This window comes from Schistocerca gregaria, chromosome 1 (assembly GCF_023897955.1).
Source record: "Schistocerca gregaria isolate iqSchGreg1 chromosome 1, iqSchGreg1.2, whole genome shotgun sequence".
NCBI classification, from domain to species: Eukaryota; Metazoa; Arthropoda; class Insecta; order Orthoptera; family Acrididae; genus Schistocerca; species Schistocerca gregaria.
The window spans coordinates 668,500,137-668,522,797 of NC_064920.1; the positions used below are offsets into that span (position 1 = coordinate 668,500,137).

The 22,661-nt window shown below is 38.7% G+C and overlaps 1 protein-coding gene across 9 annotated transcripts in view; it reads left to right on the top strand.

Annotated features, from left to right (window-relative positions):
- The window catches only part of LOC126362397 (uncharacterized), a 335,074-nt gene that overhangs the window by 82,050 nt on the left and 230,363 nt on the right, over positions 1–22,661 (top strand). For all 9 annotated transcript variants that reach the window (XM_050007876.1, XM_050007883.1, XM_050007882.1 and 6 more), the window contains 3 exons: positions 15,302–15,425; positions 21,098–21,264; positions 21,344–21,383. In XM_050007876.1, the coding sequence (XP_049863833.1) occupies positions 15,302–15,425; positions 21,098–21,264; positions 21,344–21,383 (331 nt within the window). The remainder of the gene's footprint in view (positions 1–15,301; positions 15,426–21,097; positions 21,265–21,343; positions 21,384–22,661) is intronic.

Here is a 22,661-nt window from a genome sequence, read left to right on the forward strand (position 1 = left end):
ATTAGCATGATGTCACCATGCTAGCCAGCTGTTGGCGGCAGGTGGAAAACAAGCATCCGAAGTGATGTAAACTGGCAGTTTTCAACAATTTCACAGTTTCCAGTTTATTTCATCATGTGGGCTATAGATTTTTGCTACTTTTGAGAGGAACATAAAATGGAAGCACCCTCAGAACTGCATGTTTTAAGGTAAATTTGTGGCAGTAGTGTGTTGGGAAATGGCTCAATTACCTCATACATCATTAGCAGTTACATACACTACAGTATCACTAGTGGCTAAACCCACTTTTTTTTCCTAATAGATTTATTATGTGACATAAAATTTTGAGATTCCTTTCTTTTTGTTTATAGATTTGCTATTTGGTTATGTCATTTGACATAGGATTGTTGGTAAAGTTGCTACCTAGGAGGAAAAGAATGAACTTCTCACACTGACTTTGATTTATAGCTTCTGTGCCTGTTTTTATAATCTAGTATGTTAGGAATTTCTAATGTTTTGTAGGCTAAGGTCTGTAAACTTATTTAGTGTGGTGTGGTGGTTGCACTTGCTGTTGGATGATGTAACAAGTCGCCAGCCAATAGGAGCTCATTCAGACGCTTCACTTCATTTGTAAAATATAGAGGATAACAATTTTATAATGTTCTTATTTATTCATTTATCTGCCCAGAGGTCATCATATAGTGATAGCGGACACTCACACTGATAATATAAATATACTTTTTCCAAACTCAGGATGGCTGGACAGAGTAAACTCCCTCCTCTCAAATATGGGGTCAGTGTCTTAAAAACTGCACATTCTTATTTGGCTGGTCCTTGTACATTGCTCTTTGATATAAAAATGGTTTTGCTCTTCATCAGTGCTACAAGAAAGAAAAACCAATGATGACTCTGGAACTATGATCATGCTGCGATATCCCTCGTATTAACTCCAGCCTGTTCCCAAAACTGACTCTAGGCACTAAACAGGCAACTGTTTTACATGCTCATCTTCACATTCTCCCATCACACTATTTGAAAAGCTGAATTAGCATCATCCCATGATGAGTGAGATATTGCACTCGTAAGAGTGACAAGACATTACCGTTGTGCACAGTAGATCCTGGCATATGATTTTCCTGTTAAAACATCACATTGTCATCTTGTATTGTAATACGACAGGGTGTTGTAGCTGTCCCCTTCCATTATTAACTGCTACTCTGAGTCCTCTATGAGATCTTTGATTGTTTAGTATGAATTTCTTATGAAGAACATTTTACCTGCCTTTTTGGAAAGATGTAATTGTTTTCATTTCCTTGGGCAGTTTATCATACCATTTTATTCCATGATAGAAAAAAATAGTTTGAATTTTTGTTTTTCCTACAATACCAAAATGGATTATTGGAATCCATGGTTAGCGTATATCACCAAAATCACAAGGAACAGAGTGCACTGAAACACACTACACTTGAAACTGTCAGAAGAAAACGACTTACGAAGAAATGGCACATCATTTTTTCCACACAGCAACTGGGTGTATTAAGGCTAAATGATTTAACATCAACCAGTGATAGCAGTGATGGTGGTGATGTCACTGAAGAGTCATATGTAGTCATTCAGCAAAAAATTGACTGCAGTAGAAACTGCAGCAGCAGCAGCTACTTGAGGTATACTGGATCCTTTACTCTTAGTCTCAGTAATTTTTAATAAGTACAAACTCAGTGATTGAATTAAGCTTTATATTAGTGGCTGTTGCAGGAGGAGTCTACATATCCAAATACGAGGGTTGGAACTTAAATAGTGGCAACTATTTATTCACAACTGATACAAAAGAGTTACTTGTTAGCACCTGTTACTGTCCTTCAAAGTAGTCACCAGCGTTGCGTAGAACCCATTGCCAAGGATGTGGAAGGCGCAATATGCCGTTAGTTCCTGTTCTGTTGATGGTGCGAATGGAGCGGTCTACTGCTTGTTGAATCCCTGGAACAGTTCTGAAGCGAATGCCACAAAGTGGTTCCTTCATCTTCAGAATCAAATCAAAGTCACAAGGACTTAAGTCTGGGGAGTATGGTGGATGGTACAGTACTTCCCAGTCCCATCGACTGAACAGAGCAGCCACAGCTTGTCGTGCAAAATGATGCGAGGGTTGCACAGAAAGTGTCGCCGCTTCTTTCGCAAAGCTGGTCACAGGTGATGCTCCAAAAACGAACGGTAATACTGTGCATGGATGCTCTGCAATGGAGGAACGTAATGCATTAAGATTACACCATCACAGTCATACACGAGAATCACCATATCTTTAGGCTGCTCCATATGCTCCATCAACAGAACAGGTTTTGCTCCAACCATTGTACAAATCATTGGTGGTGTTCCACAGTTTATCGGCATCTTCAGCTTTCAGGGGAAGTATGCAGAAGTAATTACCTTTACCTCAGCAATTAGTACATTCCATCCACTTAAAATATCTATATTTAATCTATCAATTATGTAATGGAATGCCGGCCGCGGTGGTCTCGCGGTTCTAGGCGCGCAGTCCGGAACCGTGCGACTGCTACGGTCGCAGGTTCGAATCCTGCCTCGGGCATGGATGTGTGTGATGTCCTTAGGTTAGTTAGGTTTAAGTAGTTCTAAGTTCTAGGGGACTAATGACCACAGCAGTTGAGTCCCATAGTGCTCAGAGCCATTTGAACCATTTTTGTAATGGAATATTTACCGTGAGTAATTGAATGTAACTTGATAATGAAGGCATATTGCTGCAGGTATATGAACTTGAATTCTCTTCCTTATAAATGTTGATTCTTCACAAGAGAGAGAATTTTTCTTCTTGTAGAAAACACGTTGACAATGTGATGATAGCTTGAATGATGTATTACTGACAACAGGTTAATATGTAACTTGCACCACAATAATGGATACACTATGTTGTAGACATTGTTTATTCCAAGTGTTAAGTCAACAGTGGGTATATTACTGTACAGGTTGCTCCATATTTTCAAGATGTGTCTAAAAATATGAGGCCATTGTCTACTCATGAAACAATATATCTGTAGATAAGCCATTCGTTGAATGCCATAGTACTCCAAAGGGAGACAAAATGACGTAAAAGGCAATATCCTATGTGGCAGCGAACATTAAAGTGGATTTCTAGACATGCTCCATTCTATCTCCAGAAGAGATAAAGATAGGAGTCTAGTGTTTCGTCATTGAGTAGGTTGGTTTTCCAAGACAGTGATTTTGCAGATATATCAAACTGGCCAATTTTGTGATTACAATGTGAAACCACAGAATTTAGCCTTGACAGTTATCAAGAATTAGTGTTACACTGGGGTGAAAATCTGCTAGCAGCACTCAGGTGTTGAAAAGGTGTGGCAATAATAGTAAATTTTCAAGGCAGCAAGCTATTGCCATGAGGACCTTAAATTTGAGCACCTTCAGATGAAGAGGAAACCATGGCTGTATACCAGATAGCAAAGAAGTGAAGTAGTACTGACAAAATTCAGGAGTTGTAATATGACAGCAAGCATCACACACTAAGTAAGTAGTGCCTATACAAATCTAAAAAAAGTATTCAACCGTCAGCTATTGTACACCTGTTGTCATCATCGCATTTGTTAGTTAGGTTTCAGGAGCTGGTTTGATTTTCTGATTGGGTGCAACTTCTTATCCAGACATGGTGTTTCTAAGAAAATTTAGAGAAATCTGAAAATAAGGTGTACATAACTTACAGCAGTGAAGAGCCTGGATAATGTCCATTCTTGAGTTTCTTAAACATTACCTTTCCATGCAGAAACAACATATGGACGGTAATCAAGAACTTTTTTTAAGCAGCATTCAAAAGAACAGGATACTGTTTTGTATACTAGACGATGTAAGTGTTTAATGATAAAGTTACTGTACTCATTTAAAATATACCTCTTTCAACATCAGTTTCAATTATCCCATGGGGAGAACGACTCTTTCAGATTTTTTGTACTGTAAATGTGTGAATGAACCATGAAAGCACTCTATCGTGCTTTTCTATTTGTGCATTAGCTGAATGTTCATTCTCACAAAAGATGAACTGAGAAACGGTATGTTTTACAGATGATTGTCGGAGAGGGTAAACCAATACCCAACAGAATTAAACATTGTGTAAACTATGGGTAACCTCAATGTATTTGGTGAATCATCAAGCAATCTTCTAATGGAGAGTAGATTTGCACATCTTGTGTGTGTTTTCTAAAGCAAAAATTTTGCTATTTGGTAAAATATCTGTAGTTAAGAGTCATGTTACAGGAAGGCTATTCTTCTGGGAAACCTAATTCTCAGGGAATTACTTTTTAACTGGAAAAATCAGGGATATCTCTGGGAATTTTAGGAATTTCATAAAATCTCAGGGAACTCTGCATTTTAACCTAGCACTGAAATTGAATTTCATTGAGTTTTATTAATCACACATTTTTAATACTTCATATCGCGAATGGTGTTAATTATTGTAAATATTATTCCATAAAATTATTGATGTCTAAAAACTGTGGTTAAATTACTGTTTATGGCTAGTATACAGCTCAACTGAGAAGAAAGAAAAGATATTATTGTGGTATGATCCTCCTCGCCATCTTCACCCTGTTCGCCATTAACTTCTCAGGAGCTTCTTGACACCATCTTGCTGCTCATACGTGGAATTCTCGGGGATTTCTTTTTTACTAGTTTGAGTATCCACCCTGTTTTAGCATACATAGCTGTGTGTGTTTTTTATCAGATTTTAAAACTTAGATTAGAAACTCGGTCCAATCAGGGTAAAGCTAATATCAGACCTGGGAATAAAAATGTCCCCTGGCAGTGCTTAATACAATCTTACCAGGTATATAATGTATGGTAACTTATTAGTAAAAGTGACAGCTCACTGAATAGTGGAGGCATTGAGTCATCATCAGGCATGTAAATTACATGATGCCAGCTGAATATACTGTTGGCAGTGCAGTAGTGCAGTATCTGCATCTTGACTAGAGTGAGGAATTGTGTCGGGTGGAGTGAATGAGGGAAGAAAAGAGGCAGGAAGGGGGGGGGGGGGGGAAGAGTTGGTGAAGGGTATCTGATGACAGTAGGAGGGATAGAATGGGAATGCAGAAGGGAGAGGCAGCAAATGCATAGTGTAAAAACGTTACATAAGTGCCAGTACTGGTGATTCCATGTGGCATATGGTGACAGCGATGTGGAGAAATAGACAGGGAGGAAGTGAAAGAACATAAAGTGAGAGTTAAGAGGCTGTAGGTGCAGGATAGTGGATTTAGTGTATCGGGGTAGGGAAGAAGTGGGCATGAGGCAAGGGTCTAGTGGAGGTTGAAGCCTGGAATACTGTGGAAATGATTGGTGTGTTGTGCAAGGACATCTCCCATCTGCTTAGTTCAGAGCAGTTCGTGTTGAGGGGAAGGATCTAATGGCATATGTTGTGAAGCAGCCTTTGAAGTCTAGTGTGTTGAGCTCTGCAGTATGTTCTGCCACTGTGTGGTCAACTCTGCTCTTTGCAACTGTGTGGCAGCAGCCTTTCATTCAGATGGAAAGGTGGTTGGTGGTCATGTCCATGTATAATGCTGTACAGAAATTGTTGAAAAACTGGTATTTGATATGACTGCATTCACAGGTGGTCCTGGCCCTGGTGGGACAGGATATGCCTATGGAAGGGGTAGAGTAGGGTATGCTGGGTGGGTATTTAAGACAGCTCTTGCACCATGGTCTTCTATAGATAGACAACACAAGTGGCAAGGGATTGGAAGTGGTTGTGGGATAAGGATGGATACAAGGACATTACGTAGACTGAATGGGCAGCTGAGTTCCACTTTGTGAAGTGAGTTGAGGAAAGGTTTGGGAGGAGGGTGGGGTTGGCCGGTTAGGATATCTTTCACATCTGGGCACAGTGGTATATAAGATAGACCTAGTGAATGATACGTTTTAGTTGATAGTGTCCAGGACCATATTGGGTGATGGGTACTGCGTCCTCCTCCACTGCTGGTTCTTGGGAAGATTAGGGGTATTGAGCATATAGCAGGGTAAAGTGTCTGTGGAATAGATTCATTGGATAGTGCATGCCTGTGTAAGCCTTACTTTGACCTTTAGTGTAGTAGGCACCATTGATGACTGGTTGGACTTAGTATGGACCAGTGTGCGATTTGCAGGGGGGGGGGGGGGGGGGGATGGGGGATTTTCCCTCTCTCTGCATCAGACCAGATGTTTTATTCCCACGCACTGGAGTAAAACTTTACATATAATTTAAATTTGTGGAGCCAAACACTGAAAGTTTTAAAGTCTTACTATTAATATGTTTGCTTATTAATTTTGAAAAAGTGTTATCTAGTAGTTATTGTTGTTGTCTTCAGTCCAGAGACTGATTTGATTCAGCTCTCCATGCATATAGTAGTTAAGCATTTCAAAACGTTTAGAACTAAGTCATCATTTCATGTTGTCATTGTTGCTTTCATCTAAGGTGCGTCATCCATTTACTTGCGGGCTTGCGAGGAAAGTAGTGGGGCAGTCATAACGTAGCAGTCGTATCACAGAGTTGGGTGAGCTGGGAGCTGAAATTCCAATCCTGGGCTCTGACACAGGGTGGTGACCGGCCCAGTACCTGTGCGATCATTTACTGTTAGGCCACCTTTTGGCAACAGTATGGTGCGGACTAACGCTCCTGGGACCAAAGCACAAAGTAGTGCGAAGTGCACAACGGTACTGGTCAGACTTGATTGGACAGTCTGACCTCGCTAGCCGTGAACCACGTGGGTGGAGCTTAACACAGGTTCCCCAGCATCACGTACTCCAAATTAATTGGTGCCGTTCGTTCGTTGATTTACGTCCGTGACACACACGGTGATCTTCACACGTTCCTGCTTCAGTAGCTTCATTAGTGAGTTGAGTGCGTCCAGGCTTGTAAGAACTACGGATTTTAGGAAGTCATTCAAACAAAACAAAATTTCTGATTTTCATAAGAGCTCTGCATTACCTGATAAGTGTACAGACTCTTGACAGTCAGGATACTAACAGAGGTGCTAAAAGAGTTAAAATAGTCCGTGATTGTAAAAAAGAAAACGTTAATAATGGTGGTAATACAGGGGAAGAGACTGAATCTCCTGTGACTGAAAACTGTGACATGTCTCAAGGTAGGAATGGGAGTAACAGTACTCTTGAGATTATAGTAGGAAATTGTGTTGCCTTGTCACGTTTTCAAAACTGGCAAAAGACTAAGCTGTGGCTGTCCGTAAATGACAAAAACTTAGTAATATGGACAGTACGTTCACAAGTTCGTGAACTTAAGGTGGAAAGCAGTGAACTTGTGCGTATCAATAACGCGTTTTTAGCTGGTGTTTCTGCTAATAATGCCAAAAAACTAAATGATAAAATCGGGGATCATGCAAAGTGCAAATCACACATGAAGTGCGTAGGAATCATGAATATAAAAGAAAAGAAAAGTTTAGAAAAATGCGTCATTGAAGTGCAAAGTTGTGAGGAAAGTGGCATCAAGAAAAAGTAATCGCAACTGATCGTTGTTCAGATCTGCATATGTAATAGCTAAACAGAAATTATCATTCAAATCGTATCCTGCAGTAATCGAACTACAAAAGCTTAATGGTTTATCAGTCGGTAATATGCTTCATTCTGACCTTGCATGCCGAAATATCATGTTTTCAGGAGAAGAAATGAAAAAGAATCTTGCTCACTTCCTTGTAGAATCGGGTAGAAACTTTAGTATCATGATGGATGAAAGTACAACGGTTTCCAATAAAACTTGTTTAATAATATATATACATTTGTCCTTTGAGGGAGTTGCTTGCTATTATTTTTTTGACATTGTTGAATTAGAAAGTGGGACAGGAGAATGCATTTTCAGCACACTGTTAGCAGCTCTTGAAAAGTATGGCATTACAAATGATGAATTAAAAAAAAAAAAAAACACCTTGTAGGTATTGCAACAGATGATGGCTCAACAATGCTTGCACCTTACAAAGGCGTAGCCGCTCTACTGCATAGTCATTTACATAAGGATTTAACTGTCGTTCATTGTATGAACCACAAAATGAAATTAGCTGTCCACGATGTTATGAATGATGTAGCAGATGTGTACCATATACAGGTTTTTTTTAGATTCCTTATATTCTGTGTTTTCTCGAAGTCCCTAAAAACAGAGACAACTACAAAGTGTTTCACAAGAATTATCCTCGCAGCTATTAAAACTAGGCCGTATTTTTCGCGTACGTTGGGTTGCTTCCTCATTTAATGCTGTTCGAGCTTTTCTTGAAAGTCACAGTTCTCTTGTCCATCTTTTTGAAAAACTGAGACATCATGGTTCCTGATCAACTCAAGAGAGATCTAAATTTGAAGGTTTACTAAAACATCTCACAAAGTGGCTTTTCTGATAGTGCATACGCGTGAATAGTGAGTTTCGGCATTAACATCTATTTATAAATAACTGTTTAACCATGGGTAACACCACTGTCCAAGCTACTAACATATATAATTATACTAACCCCATAAGACATTCCCCCCCCCCCCCCCCCCCACTGGTAAAATCAAAAATTGCACACTGGTATGGACAGAGGTATAGATGGAAACATTAAAGGCCGATGCCCAGGAAAGTAGCAAGTTAAGCTGAGAAGGACCAGATGAAACAAATGGGAGAGATGATATTGAAGCTGTGGCGGGAAGAGGATAGAATGTCTTGGCTCTGAGTCCAGATCATGAAGATGTAATCAATAAACTTGAACCAGACAAGGGGTTTGGAGTGCCATGCAGGTGTCCATCACTCTGCCACAGATTTGTTTATGCCTCTTCCACTTAAAGGAGAAGCAATTGTTAGTGAGGGGGTAATTGGTTACATTTCACAAGGATTGAGGTAGTGAGTTCAGAGTCGGAAGAACATTAGTTGAGGTTGTGTTCGAGAGTCAGAAATCAATCAGTGTATTGGATGTTTGTGTAGAGGGAGGTGGTATCAGCAGTAACATGTTGGGATGCATGTGGTAATGGGGTGGTGATGGTTGAGAGTAGGCGAAGGGAATGGTTTGTATCTTTAACATGAGAGGGTAGGCTACAGGCAATTAGTAGATGTAGGTAAACAAAAGCAGAGATTCTTTTCAGTGGCGGCTCAGAAATCAGCTACAAAGGAGCATCCAGGATTGTTGGGTTCATGGATCTAAAGATTTAGAAGACAAATATGCAGCAGATTGTTTGGGTGAGGAGGGAAATGGATCCAGGCGAAAGATTCTGTGTTGGGTCTAAAGATTTGAGTGGAAATTGGTGGTTACACTGGACTGTGGGATTGGATCACTGGCAGGACTTGAAGGCGGAGGAATTAGACAGTTGCTAGATGCCTTCAGTCAGATAATCACCACAGTTCACCATGACAGTGGTGGAGTATTTGTTTGCAGGGAGGATGCTTAAAACAGAGTCTTTCTTGAGGTTGGGTGTGACTGTTCTTTCTTCTGTTGAGAGATGTGTGTTCCTGGCAATGGACTCGGGCAGGGAGAGTGAGATCCTGTTTGAGGTAAGGAATTCCTGGAATGTCACTAGAGGATGGTTAGATGGGAGAGGGGGAGATCGTGTTAGATGGTGATGTTAACTGGGAGAGGCAAGGTTCAGTGTTCACTTTGGTTAGAGAGATTAGGAGCAAAACGGAGTTTCTACTGTTGGGATCAGGCGAATGAGAGTAGGTCATTGACAGGTCCAATGTTATAGTAACAACTGTCAAAATTGAACTGGTGAAATATCTGACAGAAACTTTTTTGTTTTGTAACTCCAAAAAGTAATATTCTTACCTAGAGATAACAGAAGAAATTTACTATAGATGCATTACTGTAAAGACATCCAGCTACATATCAGTTGATAATGACATTACGCTGAAACAGGCGTTTGATATAAAACTTTTAATGAAGTGTATTACCTTATTGCAGATAGTTCGGAGCATTCAGTTTCATTATGTCTTATACTGACATATATTATGCTGTTGGCCAACGGAATGGGGCGGGAAAAAAAAGACAGTTTTCATTTATTTCTAAGCTCAGCAGAAACAGGCATTTTATATTGCAAGTTCCTTCATGTGACAAAATACTTAAAAAGGGAATTGAAGGAAACAGGACTGTAATTAATAGGAAAATCGTGTCATGTCACATCACATGAAGGTAGACGCAACTGAACAAGACAAAATGTAAATCTTCAATGAAATGATAGCAACAAACGACATTTAAAAATATGAGAAGTTTAGAATTTGTAATGTTGGATTCACTTTTTCTTATCATTGAGTGTCTCCCTTTCACGTGTGCTCATATATATTTTGCCACACTGAATTTTTTTTCCTGTCACCACGTGCTAATGCCTGATAATAAACATCACCACGGATGCAAATACCAGCTGTGAAATCTTCTGTTGCATGATGATTTCTTCTCTCTTTGCTTGTAGATTACATCATCAATATGCTTGTAAACAGGTGTGAAAGTATACAGGGATGTATCCTGGAATCAGATAATGACTAAGTTGTGAACACAACAGAAGTAAATTATTTTTGTTGATAACAAGTCTTAATGCCCATGATACGTAAGAATTAGGCTAAGTAATCAAAATAAAGTTGCAGTCTATACCTCCATTATATGAAGAGTAGTTACTTTTAGTTGTTTCAATTTTTGTTGTAATCAAAATACAGTTGCAGTCTATACCTCCATTATATGAAGAGTAGTTATTCTTAGTTGTTTCAATTTTTGTTGAGGGATGAGCCAGTCACATGTGTTATATTTATTGACATTCAAAATACAGGCAACACTTTGGTTCAGGTTTGCTAATGTTGGCTGCTTGTGATGTGCCAACCTGTGGTAAAAATTACTACTCCTTGTAGTGCAGTAATTAGTCTGGAAACTTGCCAAGAGGTGAATGGAACAATGTAAGGTCACTGTGATCAGCGGTGGTTGGCTGACTGTTGAGGTGATCATACACCATCACAATGTGTTCCAGAAATTTGCGGCTACCTAAATTATAATTAAAATTGTAAATATGTAGGATTGCTACTGAATTGACTTAAGGTGACACATAGTACATTAATCTTCAGTAACATGGATCATAAAACAGGTTGAGTATAGTAGTAAAAATATAACATTCTGACAGCTCAGACAGGTCCATCCTCTGAGATTTTGGGCACATTTTCTGAATGATAACAGCTCACAGTTGTGTAAAATGTTTTTGTTACTACAAGAGATATTTATAATGTTCTCCTTTCATGAAGGATGAGAATAGCTTGCCAGATGTACAGACGTTTCATAAAAATATGGAAACACCGCAAGAAGTGCATGCTTGAACATAAATGCAGATGCTAGCAAAGCCTGCAGGTGGTGCTGTTGTATTTGACCATGAACAATGCCTGTGCAATGCATTCTATAAGGTGCAAGTGCCAGTCATGATCAGAACAGTGTTTTGTGTGGTTGTGAGTGCATTATATCGGAGCTAAGTGAATTCAAAGATAGGTAAATTATGGATGCTTGCATGGTGGCTGCTTCCATAGAAAAGGTAACCAAAGTGTTTGGTGTTCAATAGGCACCAAGGTGAAGATTTAAACTGTGTAAAGAGAAAGTGTAAAAACATCATCTGCTAAGCTGCAATGTGGAGAAAAGTGTGTGTTGAGTGATAGTTATGGATAGTCATTGAAGAGGAGTGTGATGAAAAATAAGAGGACAGCCATTGTGAAAGTCATTGCAGAACTGAATGTCACACTCACGAATCTGGACAGCACCAAAACAACATGGAGGGAGGTCTGTAGGCTTGGAATTGTAGGGTGAGCTGGAATTCCAAAAGCACACTTCAGTGATGCAAATGCCATTAACAGAAAAACATGGTGCTAAAGCCATAAATCCTTGGCTACTGAGCAATGGAAGAAAGTCATTTGGTTGTAGGAGTCTTGTTTCACATAGTTTCCAACTTATGACTGAATTTACATCTGGTGTCCACCATCCCAAACCTATGGTGCAGATTGCTTGCTACAAAGAATGAAACATGGCAGGGCTTCAGTCTTGATTTAGGCAGCCATGTCATGGTATTCCACGGGCCCATAGTTAATCTGCAAGGTGGACATTTCTATCAAGGATTATAGACCATTTTGGTTGACTTGGTTCATCCAAAGGTACAATATTTGTTCCCCAATGATGATGATGTTTTCCAAGGCAACAGGGACCCATTTCACACAGCTCATGTTATTGAGGATTTGTTTCATAAGTATTAGGATGAATAGTTGTATCTCCCCGGGCCACCACAGTCAGCAGAACTCATCATTATTGAGTTTTTCTGGTCTACTTTGGAGAGGATGGTGCGTGGTTGCTCTCCATCTCAATCATTTTTACCTAAGCTTGCCAATATTTTGCTGGATAAATGGTATAAAATTCCCTTGGAGACCAAACAGGACCTGTATTTATACATTCTGAGATGACTGGAAGCGGTTTTGAATGCCCACCATTGCCTGCACTGTATTAGGCTTGATAATGTGTTGTTTCTGGTGCTTCCATATTTTTGGTGGTGGTGGTGGGTAGTGTTTAACATCCCGTCGACAACAAGGTCATTAGAGACGGAGCGCAAGCTCGGGTTAGGGAAGGGTTGGGAAGAAAATCGGCCGTGCCCTTTCAAAGGAACCATCCCGGCATTTGCCTGAAACGATTTAGGGAAATCACGGAAAACCTAAATCAGGATGACCGGAGACGGGATTGAACCGTCGTCCTCCATATTTTTGTGCACCCTATGTATATTGTATCTGAAGGAAGGTTGACTATGTCATATTTGCTTTTTACCTTCAGAGGGAGGTGATTATTTTGTAGATGTTGAACTATATAAATTTTTATGGTAATATTAATGTTGTAACATTTTGTTAACTTATAAGCGTACCCAGTGAGGAGCAGGGGAGAGCACTACCAGCCACATCTTAGGATAGATGCAGTCTGTACAACTGCGGAAATCAAAACTTTCCTCATTGCATGTAAGCATCATGATTTCATGGCCACTTTCAAGACTTCATCGCATTATGGACTACTTTTACATGTATGAACAGAATGTCTGCACTGTTCCCAAAAGCATTAAGTTGCCAGTAGTACAACTGCTATACCAGAAAAATAAAGCATAGCAGCTGATCCTATCTGCTACAGTAGTTTTCTCCACTGCACAAGAGAACAGCTTTGGGGATAAAAAGAACAAGTACTAGCAATAATAAGATCATTAGATTTGAGTTCACTTTTGTTATTTGACTTCTCCATAGCAGCAATGGTTAAGACAGTAGGAGACTCATTCAGAGGGTTTAAATCTTCTGGCCATTCAGATTTAGATTTTTCATAATTTTGTAAGTTATTTAAGGCAAATTTATGGGTGATTCTTTTAAAAAAGAGTATTGCCGATTACCTTCTCTTTGAGCATGTGCTCCGTCTCTAATTATAGCATCATTCACAGGATATTAAACATTCTTCCTTGAAGGGAATGAATAATTGAATTACCTACACATTGTTATTGTACCCTAATATCATTGTCGGAGGAAAATCAATGGCCAAGTAACATGGTTTGTAACCTTTCTACCCACTTTCAGTTGAGTCAAAGGGCATGTTCACGGGTAATATGAGGAAGTAAATACATGCTCATTACAATTTAACTTTTGCTTTTTGAGCCAGTGTAGATGGAAAACTATTTACCGTGTAGGTACCAAATGGTACCAATGGTGTTCAGATAGTGCACTGCAGGATTTGTGTTTCTAGTAGTGTTAAGTGTTGTGACTTTGCTGTTAGACACCGGCGCAGATACTGATATGGCGGTGTAGGGTTGAAACACAACCATCTGTGTGCATCACAGTTGCAAACTGTCAACCTGGGACTGGATAAGGTGAGCAGAGCTCTACTCATAAAGCTATTTTATCAAAACAACAACAATAGTGCTCTTATCTTCTTGAGTATTGACATGAAGAACATGATTTGGAAGTTTGAATTAACTGATAATTTGGGAATTGCTCTTGGGGGAGGCCAACAGCTAATTGTGCCTCAAATTGTTGATGAAATTACTATTGCCATGGCTGAGAATGCTAGATGCAGTGTGCAGTTTTCCAGTAGTGCATTAGCTGTATTACAACAGCTAGACATTCCATGATCCACTGTTGTTCAGGCAGCACTAAAGCACTCTGTAGTGCAGTTCCAGGTTGTTGTGGATGCAGATGGTTGTCAAATTGAGCAACATTTGTAATCTGGAATGCAAAATTGGCATGCTAGTAGCAAATGTTACCCTCTCAATTCAAAATTAAGAAGTGTTTCCTTCAGTGCCTTATTCATTATTTCTCTTCCATATGTCCTTACAAATATTTACACAAAAATTTGTTGTCCTACATTCACTCTCAAGTTGTGAAAATTTAGTTATAAACACCTTGTATGTTCTCGTAATGAGATTAATACGCATAATTTCAAAAATGCGAGAGGAAAAATATTGTTCAGATTCAAGTTGTAACTTATTGCTAAATGGAAAAATGGACAAAAACCAAAATATCTTTGCCATTATTGTGATCATAGGAAGTTGTTATAGAACATTGTAGAACGACACATTTGTTACTTCATGTCGGCAGTGGGAACGATGCATGTATTAAAGTGAATAAATTGAGAGTGAAACGGTGGAAACTCCAGGATGGAATAACAACAGTATGAGGAATATAATAGATTGCTACTCACTGTAAAAGTGACCCATGGAGTTGCAGACAGGTACATTGAAAAGACTGTTATACTTGCAGCTATCGGCCAAAGCCTTCTTCGGCTAAGAAAACATTCACACATTTACATAAGCAATCACACCTCATCCACACTCAGCCACCACCACCACCACCACCACCACCACTACCACCACTAACAGCAGCAGCAGCACTTCCGACCACTTGGAGCTGCCATTGGTCGCAGCTGAGTGTGCGTGAGATGTGCTTACTTGTGTGAATGTGTGTATGTTTTCTTTGCTGAGGAAGGCTTTGCCTGATAGCTGCATGCGCAACAGCCTTTTCATTGTCCTCGTCTGCAAATCAGGGGGTCATCTTCGCAGTGAGTAGGAATCTATCCTATTCCTTATATTGTTAAATTGAGAGTGATATTGATGTTGTTGCAGCTTAGAAGACCAAAAAATTTCAACAGATACGCAAATATATTTGAAATAATCATGTTTATTGTTTGTTAGTGATTCTGCAAAAATAAATTAGAGTATAATTAAAAGAAGTACAATGTATCCTGAAATCTTTTACCACTAAACAATTTTCTAAATTTCCTGAGTTATTGGTTCCTGCATCTTTCATTGCCACTTTTATTACTTGATCCTTTGTTTCTAGCGATCCAGATTTCAGTGGCCTGGTGGTTGTTATATGCCAAGAAGACTGCAGGATACAGTATCACCTACCCTGCTGGAAAAATTTTAAGGAGACACATTCAGACATTGAGAAACTTTCTGATAGGGTTTGTACATATATGATTTTATAGTTAAAAGATTTTGCTTCTGTTTTTCTTGTCAGTGCTCTCTAGTTGTTCCTGTTACGCTGGCTGGTTGCCATAAATTCATCTTGTATGGCAAAACTTAGATGAAGCTTTTTTAAATTAGTAATAATTCCATGTAATATACAGGTGATGCTTGCTATCACTTCCATGTACCTTACAATTACATTTTATTAAATACATTTCTGCTTTATAAAACTCAGTTGCTTGTGGTTTAGGAGGATGTGCTTATTTGGACAGAAGACTTTGGGAAAAGGCCTAATGCTATGCTATTCTATGCTTTTAATTCTCCCTCCCCCCTCCCCTCTCTACTCTCTCTCTCTCTCTCTCTCTCTCTCTCTCTCTCTCTCTCTCTCTCTCTCTCACTCCATAGCTCTGTGTAATAGTGCAGCCATCAGTTGGATTGTTTTGTACAAATGCTTTTAAATTCTCCATAACAGTAAGATAAATAAATTAATTAACTATTTAAACATTGCTTCTATCCCGTTTAGCATTTATCTATTATTAATTCTTTTTACATTATTGTCAGTTAAAAGGTTTTCTTTATTGACTATGGGCCAGGATGACAGTTTGTGCCACTGTCATTGGCCGTGCTTGCCAACTTCATTATGAAATATACCTTTCCAGATTTTATCAGTTTCTTAATTATTTATCTAACTTTGCAAGGAATATCAGTTTTGTTTGATTATTAATTATCTCTGTTGATTGACACTATTTTTTATATAGTTTATTTGTGGTAGTTCAGCTATTGATAACCCATTTCTCTTGTTTACTAATCAGAGTAGTCTTTGCAGGATTACAAATTCTTTATATAAATTCAGAACCAAGCAGCTTCAAACAGAGTACATGAACTTTTCTTCTTTTGGTTCCAACCAAACAAAAATACTACTAAAGCACTTTTTATCTATTTTTCTTTTACAAGATAAATTGATTAAGTGCATTATTTTACTACTACTTCCAGTTTTTTAACTAAAAAGGTGTTGAGTTTTGTGTCGTTATTAATTTTAATGGTGGGTGGTGGATGCTTGTACAGACCATGAAACTTTTCAAGCACATGAAATAAAATGTCTGTGGCTGGCAGAAACACAGGTTTTATCTATCAACAAATCACAGTAACACATTTTGGAGATTTGAGGTAAAATAAAATAACAATTTATTTGTCAAATTGAAATCACACTTCACCTATTACTACTTGTAAGTTAAAATTTTAATACAAAAATATTTTCTTTGTGCACAATGCCACTAAAAATAAACCTCTGTTAATCACTTTAGTTTCTTAACATTGTGATAAGGATATATAGCTAATCATCATGAAGATGACTTGTTGAGTTGCAGACAAGCATGACAAAAAGACTGTTGCTTATAAGCTTTACAACTCACACACATACACTGCTATCTCATGCCGCTCCAGCCAGATTCTTTCCCTTCCAGAATCCTTCCTTTCTTTTCTGAAGAGGGCTTTTTCTGAAGGCTTATATAGATCAGTATTTTTGTCATGCCTTTGTACAGCTCAACATGTCATCTTTATGTTGAGTACCGATGTATCGTTTCTCATAATACTGTAGATACTTCAATTCGGACTGTCTATTGTTTCACTTAAGTCCCAGTTTTCTGAACCTCTCTACCCTCCCAGGAAAATAACAGGATTAATTTTGTAGTAATGAGAAAGTGACTGGGGAGCATACTGCTTTAGGCAAAAAAAAAAAAAAAAAAAAAAAAAAAAAAAAGGTTCACTGGTTTCATAGAAAACTTGTTTACCCGTCTGTTCTAGAGGAATGAACTCGGAGTGCACTATCCTCCATACATGTTCTTTGTAGTAGTAGCAATAATAATAACAACTTGTCTTGGTGAGCTATTTGTGCTAGGCAGCAATTACAAGTTCCATTGACTTTATTGCTGTTTGAGTACATCATTATCAAACACACCTCTGTGACTCCTTCCCAGTACGGATCTTGGGAAAAGATTTGGCATTGTTTGCAGCTCTTGTTTCAAGTACAGCTTGCTGCCAATTGATGCTCTTTTTTGATGGACAGACTCCATCACACAAATTTTGCAGTGAAAGTGAACCTCCTTTATCCCAGACTTTATGTTAAACCTTAGCTCCAAGACAATTCCAATTGACTTAGCCATACATCGAATGGTCCATCATCCACCTTTAAAAATAAGTTCACAAATTTGCTTGACATTTTCATTTGTTTAGTTAGACTATTGGCATCTAAAATATTGACATGCATGTCTGAAATAACTTGTTGACGATCCACAATTGTACAAAATAGTTCTAAATTAATTCACTAAATACAAATTCCTTGACATCGGATGCATTACTGTAGACCTACTAACCAATAGCAACATATGAAAATTTGTACGATACCGGAACTCAAATCTGGATTTCCTGCTTATTACGAGCAGTTGACTCAACCACAGCATTATATCATAGACCACTGAATTTATCCCCTAATGCTTGCAAATTCTAGCAACAGGGAGGAGACTGAAACAACAAGTAATTGAGACCAATGTTCTTTTCATTGTGTGCGTGCGTAGGCTGGTAATACTTAAGTTCATGTTTGAAAGAACATTGTTGATGACCCACAGCTGATATCCAGGAATTCACATTCAGTAAATTAATATTGAATCCAGAGGATGGTTTGTCGTTAATTGATAAGCCACTGTTTTTGTAACAAGAAAACAATAGAGGAATGGATTTTTCCTCTTCTGTGCAAGCTGTTTTTTATGTCAAAACAGTACCTTTGATGTCAAAATATTACTTGCACCATTTTTTGCAAGATGAAATTAGAATTTCACAACTACTTGATGTTCACTTAAATGAACTATTTTGAAAAACAAGAAGAGAGCAAAATGGCTCTGTGGTGAAACAATCTACCTTGGACGTATAAAAGATTCCTGGGCAACCCCACAGGCAGCCTTGAATTTACAATGGTTTCAAGCGCGCGCGCACACACACACACACACACACACACACACACACACACACACACACACACACACACACACACACACCTCTAGTGGAGATATGTGTTTCACACAGTCTACATTCACACAATTCTATTTTGGAATCTTTTGGATACTCTCTTCTGTTAGACACATGAATGCCAGCTGAAGCAGCCCACAAGCTGCTAAAAGGTTTAGAGTAATAACATTACATTTCCTCAAACTTCTACAGATTGTAACTTGTTTGAGTATATGTGTCTGTTAATCACTGTGATCAGATGCCACAATTTTTGCTTTAAATATAGTACAGACAGTTTCCTTCTTCATTCTTTACCAACCAAACAATTGTTCTGTTTACCCGACCATGCTATTGACAGCATGCTCTACTGGAGTTTTCCGGCCTTCCCTGTTTATTTTTACTTGTTCATCTTCTCTGGTACACACAGTACTTTTGTCATAGTTGTATGTGATTGCGATTGTTAAAGTGCTGTTGACTAGAAATTAATTAAATGACTGTTTTGAATATTCCTATCACAATTAACATCATTTTTAAGAACCAAATATTTTTAGTGATTATTGACAACTATCAGTTATCTATGCAGTGATAGAAAAACAGACACAGTAGGTACAACTTTGATTTCATTGCGCTGAGGGTAAGTCATGTGATGGTTTTGTACAAAGGGCGTTCAAATAGTTTTGCACAGTCGTATCTAATTTTTTTTTATTTTTTGCAGGAGGAGAATGAAATTTTTTGTGAACATACTTGGAACATCGAGACTACTCATTGTAACTTCCATCAGCTGTGGCGCACCTGGCCCAACGCTCTTTCCATGATGTAAATGCACTTTGGTAAAATAATGGGGATTGACTTTTACACCATCACTTGATACAGGAAATAAGATCTTTCTGATTATCAAATGTATTACCGTGCAGATGGGCCTTCAGACGGCCAAAGAGGTAAAAATCAGACAGAGCCAAGTCCGTACTGTAGGGAGGATGAGGAACAATTTTCCAACCCATTTTTCTGATTTTCTCCTGCGTCATAAGGGCTGTATGGGGTTTGGCATTTTTCTGTACCCTAGTGACTGTACCAGTGATACCACAACACACAATGACAAATGAGCCATTTCAGCAAGCTGTCGTGTCATCATACGTCTGTCATTTTGGTTGATTTGATCAATGGTCTCTTTATTCACATCACACACTGCCGTCGATGGTCTAATGCATCGTGGATTGTCCAGTAGAGAGAAATCACCTTCGTTAAACCTCTGCAACCGCAGCTGGATACTGCTGTGATCCATTGTGTCCTCCCGATTAACAGGTAACAACGTCCTGTGAATCAATGTGGCAGAGTCATCGCCGGGCTTGAAGAGGAACTCCATCATCGACCATTGTCGCAACCGGACATGTACTTCAAAGTCCGTTATTGACAACCTGTAAATAAAAGAAAATACTTTTATACACCAACTTATAGGTAAATGTTCCAAGTATATCCACAAAAAAATTCATTCTGCTCTTGCAAAAAGTAAAGAAAATTAGAGACAACTGTACAAAACTTTTTGAACTCTCTTTGTATTATGATGAAATAAATGTTGTTTCTATCTGTTGGCATCTATTGAAGCTGAGCTCTTGAGTTCTTGACATAACCATTTCTTGAATTCTTTCCCCAGATGCAAAAATCCGTGTTGCATGATATAGTGCTATGCTGATGGTTTGTGAGTAATATAACAAATTTTAACATCTGTGTCCATGATATAAATAGCCATCATTATACAAAACGCTTGTAGTACTATCTTGTTGGACACCTAATGTGTTGTATTTGTATGATGAAAGTGAGAAATAAAATTACTACACCGGATTCACAGCTGAACTTTGTATAGAAGCTTTAGAGAGACCTTGGCACATGATAATGACATTTTGTCTGAATTGCACATTTCAGTGAGCAGATGGTAAGCAGTTGGAATATTAACAACTACAAAAAAGGATAGATTGCTACTTAACTGTAAAGATGACAAGTTCAGTTGCAGACAGACACAATGAAAAGACTATTGTACACTAAGCTTTCAGCTAATGCCTTAACAGTGAAGAAAGGAGAACACATACACTTTCACACAAGTAAGCGCACTTCATGCACACAAGAACACTGTTTCCAGGTACCGTAGCCAGCTAAAGTGACTGGAAATAGTGGTCAGTTGTGCATGGAGTGTAACTGCTTCCATGAATGTGTAAGTGTTTTATTTACTTTTCTGAAAAACACTTTGACCAAAATCTAAGTGTGTAAAAGTATTTTTGTTGTGCCAGTCTGCAACTTAACATGTCATCTTCATGGTGAGTAGCAATGTATCCATTTCATAATTGTAGATGGTAATCAGTGTTAGCAGTTATTAAATTATCTGTTCTTACAACCTCTGCAAATACTCAGTGACTGATAACTGTTCTGAGTTATTCTCGCCATCTCTAATGGAGACACCAGTTAATAATGGAACAACATGATCAGTCCTTGCCACTTTTTAACATTACTTTACGTGTACTTCAATCAATGGTTGTGGAATTAGGAATATGTGTGTTTCCGTGTCATTTCTCCTTGTAATGCTTATAATGTTATTGACAGTTGTTATCATATTAATAATTACAGAACAAAAGATAAAGATGATGTTTTGTAAATTATAGATTATTTCCCACCATAGGGTATGCTGGGCATGCAGTGTCCAACTGCAGACTGTGTGACTTCTGAAAATGTCCCATCTGTAATAATAAGGATAGAAATTTTTGGAGAAGATGCAGAACTTAAAAGTTGCTATCCAAAGGAAATGAAGAAGAATGATAATGTTGTAAAAGATTCTAAAAAGAACAGGTTTGTGTATTACGTTGTTGTTTTCATACCTCATGTTTCCAGAAATATGTCTAACATGTTTTCTAATTGTTCTTTTCAGAAAGAAGAAAGAGAAACCCACAGCTGCAATTGAAAAGGAGGTAAAATTTGTAATATCTGATAATGAAACACTTTTACAAGATGAATGTAGCTTTTCATCAATACTTTTGTGGTGTGTCTGGTGTGAAATTACAATCAGTAAAGGATAGAAATCACTTCTGTTCAACTTTACATACAGTTGAAAATCTGGACTGGAATAATGATAATGTGAAATAAAATAGATCGCAGCTTGCCACATAGATGAGGCATTGAGTGTCAGACAGGCACATTTAAAGAAGAGTTTTAGGTATTATAAACTACTGTAGCATCCTCCTCCAGATGTAGAACTCACCCCCCCCCCCCCCCCCAATTCACACACACACACACACACACACACACACACACACACACACACACACACAGACGTATATATAGGTTACACACATGGCCATACTAAGGTCTGACTGCAGGAGTACCACTCTCGACTAAGGTGGGTAGTGGATACAGGAGAGGTATGGGGCAGAAAGGGAGAGAGATAATAGTAGCAGAGTACGGGTGCGGGAGGATGCTGCAGAGCTGTATGTGGTAGTGTGCAGGGCCACGGCACAGATGGAATCCTGGGCTACTAGATGCAGCGCTTTGTGATGGAGGATGAATCAAAGAAGGGGAAGGACAATGCAGGTAGGTGTGTGTGCGTGTGCGCGTGCGCGTGTGTGTGTGTGCGCGCGTGCGTGCGTGAGCTCCCCCCCCCCCCCCCCCCCCTCTCTGTCCATTCCAGCCACCCTCCCCCTCTCATACCTTTTCTGTACGCCCTCACCAGATCCCAGTTTCAATTCCGAGATAGATCGGGGATTTGTGTTGTCCTCATCATTGCATCATCATTCAGGGAAAATGGCGATACTTGACTGTGTAAAGATTGAGAATTTGTTTGGATGATTGAGCACCCCACAAACCAAAATCATCATCATCACATTTTCTGTATCCCCATTATCAAGACTGATAACATTTGAGAACTCCTTAGAACAATGATATAGGTTAATAGATGAATTTTTTCCTTGTGGCTGTAGCTACTTGGATAACTGAAACACAAACTGTTATTTACTTAGAACTACAAATCAGTGGCCAGTTAAATAATTCAGTACTATGTGTCTGTGAAGGTAGTAGTTAGTTCTGTGTACATCTGAATTGACTAATGGTGTTTCCTTGATGTCATGGAACATTTTTCTGCACAGATATAAGAATGATTGATTGAAGTATTTGTTGTTGTTGTTGTTGGTTTTTGTGGTCTTCAGTCCAGAGAGTGGTTTGATGCAGCTCTCCATGCTACTCTATCCTGTGCA